This window comes from Brassica napus, chromosome C9, assembly GCF_020379485.1.
Source record: "Brassica napus cultivar Da-Ae chromosome C9, Da-Ae, whole genome shotgun sequence".
NCBI classification, from domain to species: domain Eukaryota; kingdom Viridiplantae; phylum Streptophyta; class Magnoliopsida; order Brassicales; family Brassicaceae; genus Brassica; species Brassica napus.
The window spans coordinates 4,706,319-4,719,447 of NC_063452.1; the positions used below are offsets into that span (position 1 = coordinate 4,706,319).

Below are 13,129 nucleotides of genomic sequence, written 5' to 3' on the forward strand. Positions count from 1 at the left end.
TTATAAGCGTAGGTCACAGTTGCAAGGATAAAATAAGAGGAAGGACAGCTAAACAATTATAAAATATTTAAAGGGGGGAAATTGTCAAATAGTTAGATTTGATTCATCTCCTGAAATCTTACACGTGGCACAACAGAACATACGAGATTATCTGTATTTGTCTTTTTTCTTTGCCAAGAACTTTTTGTTTTTTTCTTCTTCTCTGCTCCAGGGGGAGCGATCAATTACTCTTCTTTCATCAATCCGCTGAATCCTTTTGACTCTCCTCGTCGTCTTTGATCGTCTCGACGAATTGGGTTTCGTTCGATTCGATCAAATCCAACAACTTTTAAAGGTTTGATTATGATCGATTGCTTTGTCATTTGATCATCGTTGATTGATTAGATGATATGGGTTTAGAGTTTATGTTCATAAAGTTATCTCCTTTTGTTTTTTTTTTTTTTTTTTTTTCAAGAAATTGATTTCAACGTTAACGATGATAAGAGTCAAAGTGTGGGACTATAAGTGTTTTTTTTTTTTTTCTGTAAAACTTGTATATGATTGGATTAAAGATGATGACTTTAGATGGATTATACCTTATGAAATTGAGCACAAGTGTCTTTTCATTTATGTCTTGATGATCTTAAACAGGTTTCATTCAAGTGGGTTGCTTGAAGTAATTGGTTTAATAGAGAATGTCTTCTCTCATCTCACAACAATGGCAGGAGAGGACTAGTGGATTCTTCTCTTCATCAGGTTAGTTGATTTTTTTTTCATCTCTGTGTGTTTGTGGTTTAAAAGGCTTACTATGTGTTTGTATTTAGGGACGAAGCTTAGGGAAGCGAGGCAATCAGCTGGTAGTTTTGTGGGAGAAGTCGCCAAAGATGCGAAAGTGAACGTTGCTGATGTTGCAGAAAGAGTTGGATCCTTGTTCAAAAGCAGGTGGGCGATTCTTCAGCAGCCTGCAACTAGACACGCCGTGCAAGAACACCTTATAACAGCCGCTGCCACGACCGGGACATTGGTGAGAAAGGGTATCACTGAGACTAAAGAAAAGGTTTCCGTTGGAAAAATCAAAGTGGAAGAGGTATTTAACTTGTCAAACAATGTAATGTTCATTTTGGAACTTCTTTGATCTGTTTTTTTTTGTCTTTTTAGGCGGCGAAAAAGACTGCGCAAAAGAGCAAGACGCTTTTGACAGATATCGAAAGATGGCAGAAGGTATATTTGAGCCTTAGATCTCATTCTATCCGTTGGTTTGAGTTTTGGTCTCTAACTAACTTATTGTTCTTTATTAACCCTGCAGGGAGTTGCCAGCTCAGATGGTAAGATAGTTTATACACAGGGGGCGTATAAAACCTTACTTGTCCTTTCCTTTAGATATGGTAACTCACACTATATTAACAAACTTTTGTGCTCAGTGTTTGGTGTTGCGATTGAGATCACTGTCCAGCGGCAAGAGTCAAGCAGGCCTATTCCATTTATACTGATGAAATGCGCAGATTATCTCATTTTAACCGGTAATAACATTCCCAATTTATCACACGCCTGTAATGCTTTTATAGCTCATTATTGTAAACAAACGTAAATTAACTTTGAAGAAAGCAAAGAAATTTAAAAGAGCGAGGCAAATATCAGTTTATGGTTTGTATATTGATTATTGAATTTTATATTTATAATAATCACTTAGACTCGTATTTATACTATTTTAAAAACCAATAAACCTTTTTTCCTTTTAAGAAAACATCTTTATCTCACTAAAAGGCATACTGTGGTATATATTCTTGTCAGGACTTAACTCACCGAACTTGTTCAAAGCCGAAGGAGACAAAAAGCTTATCCAACAATTGGTTTCTGCTTACAATCAAGGTACCAACAAACACTCATCGAGTTTAATCCTTGACTCTTATGTCTCCTCAGAGAGAGTTTGTGTAAACTTAAAACACTTGTTTGAACAGATCCTAGCGCGTCAATACCTGAAGGCGTGAATCCAGTTGATGTAGCCGCACTCATGAAATACTATCTTGCTAGCCTTCCCACACCACTAACTACTTTTGAGCTTTACAACGAAATCAAAGACACAAGGTCGAGCGTAACCAGAATGAGAAAGTCACTCCAGAAGCTTTCCAGTGTCAACTACAATACACTTGAGTTCATAACAGCGTTTTTGCTTCGTGTGAGCCAGAAAGCACAACTCAACAAGATGGATTCACACAGCCTGGCAATGGAGATGGCTCCGGTGATCATGTGGCGAGAAGAGAAGAGGCCTGAGTCCTATAGGGAATACTGGATACGCCCATCGAGGAGTCCTAAGAAGAGCTTTGACTTTGAAACTGCTTCTCCATGGGACTTGCTCTCAGGTAATAAAAACAACCTTTAGCTAGCTTTTATAACTTTACCATTTGAAGCAGAGTTCATTTTTTTTTTTTTTTTATCTTTAATGGTTTTACAGATGAAGGAGAAGGTGTGGTAGATGCATCTTCATCGATCTCTCTGGACGATATTGTTCAAGTTGATTTTGGTGCGGTCGACGTTGTGCAGTGCCTGATTGAACATCACAATGCTATTTTCACTGATGCAGGGGAGACTGTATGGAGGTGAAAACAACAACAGTTTTAACTAATCTTTCTCTGATGATTTGAGATTTCTCAGTTTCTGGACCAAAAGCAGAAGAAGATATCCTACCATTTTGATCTTGATAATGATTTAACTGAGTAAAGGTTTCAGTAAATAAGCTTCGTTTTCATTTGGCTATTCTGTAAAACATTGTTGAGACTTTCAGAAGCTGTTCAAAAATAAGTTTTTTTTTTTTTTTTGGCTTCAATAGTCGGATTGTTTCATCATATATCAAAATTAAGCAATCACATGGCTAAAAAACGTGTAAACTTTCTCTACTTGAGAATCAAACAATATGATTCTTATCAAATGAAATGAGTTTCTTGACATTTATAGTATGAAACTGTGAGTAGTAATAGCTTTTAGGATATAGAAACCGCAGAAGTTCATGTCTGTAAATACGGACCGGGAAGCTCGTTGTGAGTATTCTGTGGATCAAATGCTAGTATGGACCATTTGGGTCCAAAAAATCTCATTTAGACCCATCCTTTTTTCTTTTTATTTTGTATTTAAATTTAAATATAAATTTAAGTAAAATAACTAAAAAACTTAAAGAATTAAACATATTTACTTACCCATGTTATTATTATCCGATCCAGAATCCGACCCACCCGAAATCCGACCCAACTAACATAAATCTTCTTCTTCTTCTTCCCTCTTTTTTTTCCATCGATAGTTTTTATTTTTTTAAATAAAATCAAAAAAGTTTTTCAATTATCCGCTAATTTTCTCTTTCTTATACCAAATCGATCAACCCATAATCATATTCAATCAATTATAACTTACCCGGAATCAAATTTCATTTTTTACGTACAAGATTCAAAATAAAAAAAACGCAGAGTATTACTAGTATAACTAGTACAACTCAAATTAGTACAACTAGTATAACTAAAACAAGTATAACTAGTACAAATAGATTGAGTATAACTAATATAACTGGTACAAATACAATGCATATAACTAGTACAACTTTGCAATTAATATGATGATATTTGGTTTTTGTTGTCAGTGCTATAGAAGATGATAATGCAGAACCAATAAAAATATTGGTATAATCCTCCTGCTTATATGTGTCAAAATATGTTAATAATTTTTTCGATAATATTTAATTTGGATAATGACTTTGTTTTACTAGTTATACTAGTGTACTATTTAGGAAAAAAATGCATCTTCATTCTTTATGTTCTCGTAGCAAAAGAAGGCGGCTGCAAAGCTTAGGAGTGGACGTTCGGGTACCCATTCGGATTCAGTTCGTATCTATTTGGATTTTGTGTTTTCGGGTTTAAAGATTCTGGCTCCATTCGGGTATATTAAAATTTTGGTTCAGGTTCGTTTCGGATCTTTGCGGGTTCGGTTCGGGTTCGATAATCCGTTTAAATTATTTTAATAAATTTTAAATTCATATATAATTTAAATTTCTCAAAATCTATAAATAAAAAAATATATAACATAAAATTTTGAATAATGTATGCTAAAATACCTATACTTAACCTAAAAATTAGTTTAGCTTGAAAATTTGGATGGAGAATCAATCAATAGACATTTTAAGTATTTTGGTGTTTTGAATTAGCTATTTTAGATATTTATTTTTGACTATTTGTATATATTTTTAAATATTTTAGACAATTTCAAAATATCTTATACATTTTAGATATTTTTTTGGATATTATATCTAAAAATAGCTAACATATTCAGGTACATAATTCTAATTTGAATATATTCGGGTATCCAAAATATTTCGGTTTGGATCGGGTTCGGTTCTGGTTCTTTAGATACCAAAATTTTGAACCCGTTCGGATATTTAACTAATTTCGGCTCGGGTACGGTACTACTTTTTTGGATCGTATTTGGTTCGGTTCTTCGGGTTCTCGGATTTTTTGCCCAACCCTAGCAAAGCCAGAAAAAGTTATAGTAGGTTCAGGCCCGTCTTTGGGCAAGTGCAAGTGGTGCTTATGCATGTAGACCCGCCCGTAATAAACAAATGAACATATAATATAAATGTATTTAAAATGTTTAACTTATTCTCAACTTCAATTAAATTAATTTTCATGTTTTTTACTAAAATAATTTATCAATTTATTTTATTATTTATTTTAAAAATCGTAAAACTTATTTAATTATTAAAATTTCTATAGAAGATTATTATTTTGCTTTCTTTCAACTATAGTTTTAGTTTTATTAAAATAATTTATCAACTATGATTTTCTATAGACATTACACATATTTGGAGAATATTTTAATGTTATCAATAGTCATATACCTCCATCAAGAAAATGGCATCACTTAATTATGAGATGTATAATTTCCTTTATTGATTGTTTCTAGCATATGAAAATGCTAGAAAAGAGAATGATGTAGAACCAATAAGACATATTGGTCTAATCTCTTCTGCTTGCATGTGTCAAATATATGAATAGTATATTTTTAATAATATTTGATTTGGAATTGATACGTTTATAAGTTATACTAGTTGTACGATTTTCGGAAAAAAATCATCTTCATTTTTTTAGTTTCGAGGCGAAAAAGCTAGATGCGGTGCCAGAAAATTTTTCAACCATTGCTCTAAAGACACGAATCACCGGAAAGAAGAAAAAAATTGGGTTTGATGTATGATTTTTGTTTTTTTTTTGCAAATAATTGTTTTAATCGTGATGTATTAATACAATTGTTATCGACAATTGTACAATTTTAGTTTGTTTATCAAGATAATAATAGCTATTAGAAAGAAACAAAATTGCAACAAATAATACAAATAATCGGTAAAAATATTAATTAAGAATTACTTACCAAAATAAATCATTTTAATCAAATATTTTTTTTAATTTACATTTAATTAGTAAATGATATAAATCAGCAGTTGTAAATGATACATATTTTTGAATAACTTCTTAAAATTGATACTAATTTTGTGTAAAATGAAATGATGCAAATAATTTATATTTTTACATATTTAAATGGGATGATATATTTAAGTTACAACATGATGCATATTTAAAATAATACTAAATAAAATAACAAGTAGTTGTACCAGTTTTCTAGTTGTACCGACTGTACATAGTTGTACTAGTTTTTGAGTTGTACCAGTTTGTGCATAGTTGTACTTTGGCAGTTAAATCATAAAATATTAGTTGTACCACATAATAAATACATTTACCTCAGTTGTACCAAATGGTCAAAAAAAAATCTCTTATAGACCAAATGGTCCAAAAAAAATCTACATGGACCAATTAAAGGGAAATGACGATTTTGCCATTAATGAAAGAGTAATATGAGCCATTGGATCGTCACATCTATATTTTAATCTTGACCATACAACTTCACACATGTCTAATTCTTCCTCCTTCTCTTTCTTTAATCTCAGCCAACTCACATCCACACAATCTTCCTTATCTCATTCTCTCATTCGAATTGGTAAAACTAGTATAACTCGTAAAACTAAACATTTTAAAAAATTATATAATTAGTATACAAATGTTATAATTTACACATGAAATAAATCCTTCATTAAAAGAATCCAGTTGATTGCTCGACCATTACTCATGAGGTCGAAGCTACCAGTATCAGCTTGGGGACATGCGGTATTACATGCTGCTGAATTAATACGCATAAGGCCATCCAGTGAACATAAATATTCTCCATCCCAATTACTCTCGGGTCATGAGCCAGACGTATCCCATATCAAAACATTTGGATGTTCTGTGTACGTCCCTATTGCACCACCACAGAGAACAAAAATGGGACCTCAAAGGAGGATGGGAATATATGTTGGTTTTGATTCTCCAACCATTATTAAATATCTTGAGCCTACTACTGGAGATTTATTTAAGGCCAGATATGCTGATTGTCATTTTGATGAATCAGAGTACCCAACATTAGGGGGAGAAAATAACAAGCTGAGAAAAGAAATTGTATGGAATCAAACATCCTTATCATGGCAAGATCCTCGGACTCAATCATGTGATTTAGAGGTCCAGAAAATAATTCATATGCAAAAGCTAGCTAATCAATTGCCTGATTCCTTTGCTGACCCGAAAAGAGTGACTAAGTCCTATATACCAGCTTGTAATGCACCAATAAGTATTGATGTCCAAGATGGACACAATCAAGTGGCTACAGAGTCTAAAGCACGTCTTAAGCGTGATAGACCAATTGGTTCCAAAGATAAAAGACCTCGGAAACTAAAGAAAGGTGCAAAAGAAACCGAGGTCATAGATTGTCCAGACAAGGCCGAAATGGCCATGCCTAAGGTACCAACCAATGAGACTCGGGACGCCGAGCCTCATGGTACTGAAGGTGCTAATGATGAGATCTCAATTAATTATTTAATGTCTGGGACAAGATGGAACCGGAAAGATGTCGACATCAATGATATATTTGCATACCAAGTAGCCCTTGATGTTATGGACTTAGATGAGGATCATGAACCCACGTCTATACTAGAGTGCACTCAAAGATCAGATTGGCTCAAATGGAAAGAAGCCATAAACGTGGAGTTAGAATCTTTTAAGAAAAGGAATGTCTTTGGATCGATTATCCGGACACCTTATAATGTTAATCCAGTGGGATATAAGTGGGTATTTGTGAGGAAAAGAAATGAACATGGTGAAATTGTAAGATACAAAGCACGGCTTGTTGCACAAGAATTCTCACAAATACCAGGCATCGATTATGAGGAGACATACTCCCCTGTGGTGGATGCAACTACATTTCGATTTTTAATAAGTCTGGCCATCAAAGAAAATTTGGATATGCGGTTAATGGATGTTGTAACCGCATACCTTTATGGTCCACTGGATAACGAAATATATATGAGATTACCAGAGGGTGTTGAGCTCAAAGCTAATAAAGGTTCTCGAGAAGAACACTGCATAAGGCTGAACAAATCCTTATATGGACTTAAGCAAAGTGGTCGAATGTGGTATAATCGCTTAAGCGAATACCTTGCCAAAGTTGGCTATAAGAACGACCCTATCAGTCCATGTATCTTTATAAAGAAGTTTGCAAACAATGGATTTGTTATCATAGCAGTGTATGTTGATGATTTGAACATCATTGGAACCCCTGGGGAAATCGCCCAAACAGTTGAATATCTCAAGAAAGAGTTTGAAATGAAAGACCTAGGTAAAACTAAAGTCTATTTGGGGTTACAACTTGAGTACATAAAAGGAGGAATCCTTGTGCATCAAAAGGCATATACTGAAAAAGTACTCAAGAGATTTAACATGGACCAGGCTCACCCATTGACCAGCCCAATGGTCGTGAGGTCCCTTGGAGTGGACACTGACCCATTCCGTCCTAAGGACGAGAATGAGAATGTCCTGGGTCCAGAAGTGCCTTACCTCAGTGCCATAGGAGCGTTACTGTATTTGGCTAGCCACACTAGACCAGATATATGTTTTGCCGTTAACCTCCTAGCCCGTTTTAGTTTATGTCCGACCCAAAGGCACTGGAATGGAATTAAACATATCCTACGTTACCTTCAAGGAACTAAGGATTTGGGTCTATTTTATACCAATGAAACCAAAGATGGTTTAGTAGGCTTTGCTGATGCAGGCTACTTATCTGATCCACACCATGCTCGGTCCCAAACCGGTTATGTGTTCACTCATGGTGGTACTGCAATATCATGGCGTTCCATGAAACAAACTATAGCAGCCACATCATCTAATCACTCAGAAATCTTAGCCATGCATGAGGCAAGTCGTGAGTGTGTATGGTTGATGTCTATGACTCAACACATCCGATCAGATAGTGGAATGGTCGAGGACAATGGTCCGACCATCATATATGAGGATAATGCAGCCTGCATTGCTCAACTCAAAGATGGGTATATCAAAGATGACCGAACCAAACATATACTACCCAAGTTCTTCTTCACACATGAGTTGCAGAAAGCCAAGGAGGTCAGCGTCACTCAAATCCGGTCAAGTGAGAACTCAGCCGACCTCTTCACCAAATCACTTCCCACCAGCACATTCAGGAAGCTTACGCAGCAGATTGGCATGCGAAGACTCAAGAACCTTCAGTGATGTCCAAATCAGGGGGAGTAATGTGTGTTGTACTCTTTTTCCTGTCCTTGGTTTCCCTTTTTACCATATTGGGTTTTGGGTTTTCCGGGAGAGGTTTTAATGAGGCAACGTTAGCACATTACAAGCCCGATATGGTTATGGCATCCAAGGGGGAGTGTTATAAATCCATAAAGGATATGTGGATTGCCATTAACCATCAGGGAGGTTTACATCCGACCAGACTATCCGGTCCGTCTACACCCGTCTCCGGTTCGTCTCATCCGTCCAAGACTAGTCAAGATGAAGACTCATTCAACCGGAGCATTTATGAGCTTTGACCAAGTCTAGATATTTGTGGTCAATATGTAATAAATGTGTAGATACTCTCCTTTGTTGTAAACCCTTGGAACCTCCACTATATATTGATAGTGAGAGCTAATGAGAAAGACACAACTTTCAAAGCAACACTTCTCTCATATTTCTAACACGTAATCTAATATTATTAATATTCCTATCGTTTTTAACAAATATGTTAAGTAATCCCTTAATTTTATATAAGATGCAAGTTTATATTGATTATATTTAAATTTATGGATGCTTTGTAGATAATCTTAGGCGGTATTATCCATTGATTAGTGTGTTCTACTATTGAAGTTTTGAATTCTAACTTTACGTCTAGATTTGTGTGTAATTAACTATTTATTGTGTTTTTTTTCTTACATTACTTACGTAGCTCCGATTTATTTGTTTCTTGTCCCAGTTGCATACTCTATTGACTACTGCAATAAAAATGAATGACATTTGGTATACCGCAAAAACTCATGTATATTAGCGGCCAAAAGGCATATGAATGACATTTACTTGTCTGGCCAAGTGAAGATAGGAAGGACTAAGTGAAAAATAGAAAATTGTATCAATCTTTTCAAAGAATCACGGTTTAGGGGTCTGGTTGTTGATGGTTCTTGGGCTTGTTTCTGAGAGTAAAAGTCGTGAACCTGGCTGGTAAACGGAGATGGGTCATCTTCGTGAAGAGCGAAATTGGAAACTTTGGTTTCCGTGAAAGCAAAATCTGTGACAAGGTGGCCAGAGCCGGTTTTGAACCCACTCTCAAGAAACAAATGCATGGGGCCTATGATTTCTCAAAAAAAATCTGGGTCTATTTTTTCTTGTTATTAGTCTGTATTGTAAAACAAAATTTTGGAGAAATGTAAAAAAGTTGTGGGTCTTATTTTAGATCGCAGAACAAAACTAAAATTTATATTATCTTTTTTTTAATATGAGAATGAATTAAAAAAATTAACTAGATTATATTAAAATGTATCTACTTGGGAGATTAATGGCTTTGGGTGATGTTAGTTTCTTAGAAATTCCGGTGGATTTACCGGAATCTTTCCCTAGTGCTTATTTCCATATTTCTTCTTTGAGATATTTTTATCTGTGGGTTCACTCGGTTCGTTTTTTTTTAATCATTTTTATCGTACACTTTTTCTTTTGGGAAGAGATGTTCTCTCGGACTCGTTACCAAGCGTTTGTTTCAGCTAGCTTTCTCATCACTTTCTTCTTTTTCGTAGCGGTCTCCACAGGATATGAAGGTGCAATCGAGGATCCTTCGGTAATTCTTGTAGATGAGGTATGGACCTCAACGTCACAATTCTCCAGTTGTCCAACTTTGTCGTGAAGGTTCCTCCGACGCATTCAAATGTCGTCTCGAATTAGATGTCATCTTCGGTTGAAAACCTATCTTGCTTAGCTTATTTATCTATTGAGTTTTGTGTTTATTGACAAAGATGATGGATCATTCCCTCTTAATATTGTATTGAACAATATTGAATCTTAATGAAAGTAAGTTTGTGTTAATAAAAGAAAAACACAACTTTCTTTTACTATTTTTACAAGATACACAACTGAAATATTTTCAACTATTTTGTTATTATTTAATTTTTATGTTTGTTTGATTGAAATTAACTTTCATAAAATCTTACTTATAATACATATATCATAAAAATTGATTGGTTTAGTAATGTTATCCATCAAAAACAGCATGATCAAAAAAATTGATGGATGATTTGTAGAATAAATATTAAAAAGCTTATTTTCCAATCTTGATAAATTTTTATTATTTTAATAAAAATAATTAAATGTTTATGATAGATTAAGTCATCTATGCATTAGCAAATCATATATATATATATATATATATAAGTAATAAAATGAGGATATAAGCCTTAGATAAAGTGTCCACATAGGCAAAAATAATCGGCCAATGAGAAACTATATTTTTGTCATGTCACCTCCTCTATTTGTTTTAACAAAATGATCTTTGAACTTTTTACTTAAACAATTATAACAGAAAATATTTTTTTTAGTGAAATATATTATTTATGTAAATATAATTATAGAGTGTCCATGTAGACAAAAAATAATTGACCAATGAGAAACTATATTTTTGTCATGTCACCTCCTCTATTTGTATTTACAAAATGATCCTTTAAATTTTTACTTAAGCAATTATAACAAAAAATATTTTTTTGTGAAATATATTATTTATATAAATATAATTATAGAGTGTCCATGTAGGCGAAAATAATCGGCCAATGAGAAACTATGCTTTTGCCATGTCACCTCCTCTATTTGTTTTTTACAAAATAACCCTTTAACTTTTTACTTAAACAATTATAGCCAAAAATATTTTTTTTGTGAAATATATTATTTATATAAATATAATTATATTTTTTATTCACATAATAGTTTGTAAAGAAATATTTAGTGTAAATAATATCATAATTTTATAATATACTAAAATAAATTCAGTTATCACAAATATAGAATCAATTGACAACAACTTAATTTGTCCGGCATAGGACAACAGAGAAGAGTTTTCATACTTTATAATATTATAATATCTCACTATATTAGTGGCCAAATCAGTTTTCTCTAGCACAAATACTCACTCCATTCTTGGAGTTTAAGATTTTTTATCTGGTGATATTAGTAGTTTGATCTAAAAAAAAACGGTCGAACTGTTCATTGTAATTGGTGAAAGAAAACAAACAAAAATCAACCGAAGACTTTTAAGGTATATGAAACAAAATTTGGAAAAAGCAATTCTCTTCAATTAAAGAATAAGGTAATAAAATTGTAAAAATACAAAATAAAACAAAAAATATACATAGAAAGAAAGATTTAGTAAAATAAAATCATAATATAATTTACATAATTGATAGTGCTCAGTTACACTAGAAAGTCTAAATTTACAACATACGCAGTTTTATTTACATCTTTAAACCTATTATCTAATTAAAATGATTCTAAAAAAGTGTCATCATGAAGAGTTAGAAAATATACGATAAAATATAAATCATAACGTTAAAAATACATTATCACTGATCACTAAAAAATCATGTTAGTAGTAATAAAAATGAAATGACAACACATTTATTAAAACCTTAAAACGGCACGCAACAAGGTGTTATTAAATATACAAACTACAAATTAAATATGTTCAACGCAAACACACATAAAAATGAGACATCATATTTAGATATATTTAAATAAATAACTTTAAATATATTATATTCTAGATAATTTTAACATTACTTAAAAAGAAATTAAATTATTTAAAAAATTAATATACAAATAAAAACTAAAGCAATATTTTGTAACGTCAAAATAATAAATGAATAAAAATATATTATGTTAATAAAATAGATTTTAAAGACTTCTAATTCATATAATATTACAAAATTCAAAATTTGTTTATTACAATTAATATTTTACCGTTAAATAAATTAAAATAATATTCAAGATCGATATTCAATTGCCAGTTTTCAACTATTACACATACGCAAATATTATTAAGTACGATTCTTTTTTTAAAATGAGATTTTATATTTTAAGTAGGTTATTGGAGTACTTTTTCTTTTCGTGAATTTATTCAAGATAAGATTTCGATCTTTTAAACTAAGATAATTTATGTTCTATACATAATTATATTTTTTTTACATAATTCTAAAATCTCAGACTTGATTCTTCATATTTTATTAATTAATTGTGTTATATATAATAGAAATACTTACTTCAAACTAAAACTATTAAAAAAAAATTAAAATTAGTTATATATAATTTAATATACACAAATTCACATACAAATAAAAATGACAAATGTAACAAATTTAAATATATTATCCGTGCGTAGCGCGGAGAAAGGATCTAGTGCAATTAAAATTCTTAGAAGAATATCTCATAATATCTTAAATAAAATATCTTTTGTCTATCTTCTCCTTTTTCTTTTTACTTAAATATTCATTGAATTTTATGAATGAAATTGCTCTAATTAGTTATGCATTAATTGTATGGTTTACTTATTTTAGTTTTTATATACACAGGATAAAATATTTTTATTAGAGAAGTTTTAAAAAAATATTAAAACTACGCCTTCTTGAGATACATCAATACCATTAAAAGAGGATCATTCTCAAATTATATCCTTAATGAAAATTGCAGTTTTCTCAAAAATACCCTTATTT

The 13,129-nt window shown here is 32.0% G+C and overlaps 1 protein-coding gene across 2 annotated transcripts; it reads left to right on the forward strand.

Annotated features, from left to right (window-relative positions):
- Nucleotides 1–99: 99 nt before the first annotated feature.
- On the forward strand, nucleotides 100–2,790 carry LOC106382209 (uncharacterized Rho GTPase-activating protein At5g61530-like). Of its 2 annotated transcripts, XM_048769785.1 has the most exons (9): nucleotides 100–334; nucleotides 631–735; nucleotides 804–1,066; nucleotides 1,138–1,200; nucleotides 1,286–1,304; nucleotides 1,401–1,499; nucleotides 1,771–1,848; nucleotides 1,938–2,339; nucleotides 2,432–2,790. In XM_048769785.1, exons 2-9 carry the CDS (start codon nucleotides 675–677, stop codon nucleotides 2,578–2,580), a joined length of 1,134 nt encoding a protein of 377 aa, XP_048625742.1. In that variant the 5' UTR covers nucleotides 100–334; nucleotides 631–674; the 3' UTR covers nucleotides 2,581–2,790. The 2 variants fall into 2 exon arrangements, with proteins under 2 accessions (XP_048625742.1, XP_048625741.1); XM_048769784.1 differs by having other exon boundaries at nucleotides 1,286–1,499.
- The last annotated feature ends 10,339 nt before the right edge of the window (nucleotides 2,791–13,129 follow it).

Coding starts and splice junctions, on each gene's coding strand:
- LOC106382209 (XM_048769784.1), top strand. CDS start 675: ATGTCTTCTCTCATCTCACAACAATGGCAGGAGAGGACTAGTGGATTC. Junction 1,201..1,285: donor ATATCGAAAGATGGCAGAAG/GTATATTTGAGC, acceptor TTAACCCTGCAG/GGAGTTGCCAGCTCAGATGG. Junction 2,340..2,431: donor TCCATGGGACTTGCTCTCAG/GTAATAAAAACA, acceptor ATGGTTTTACAG/ATGAAGGAGAAGGTGTGGTA.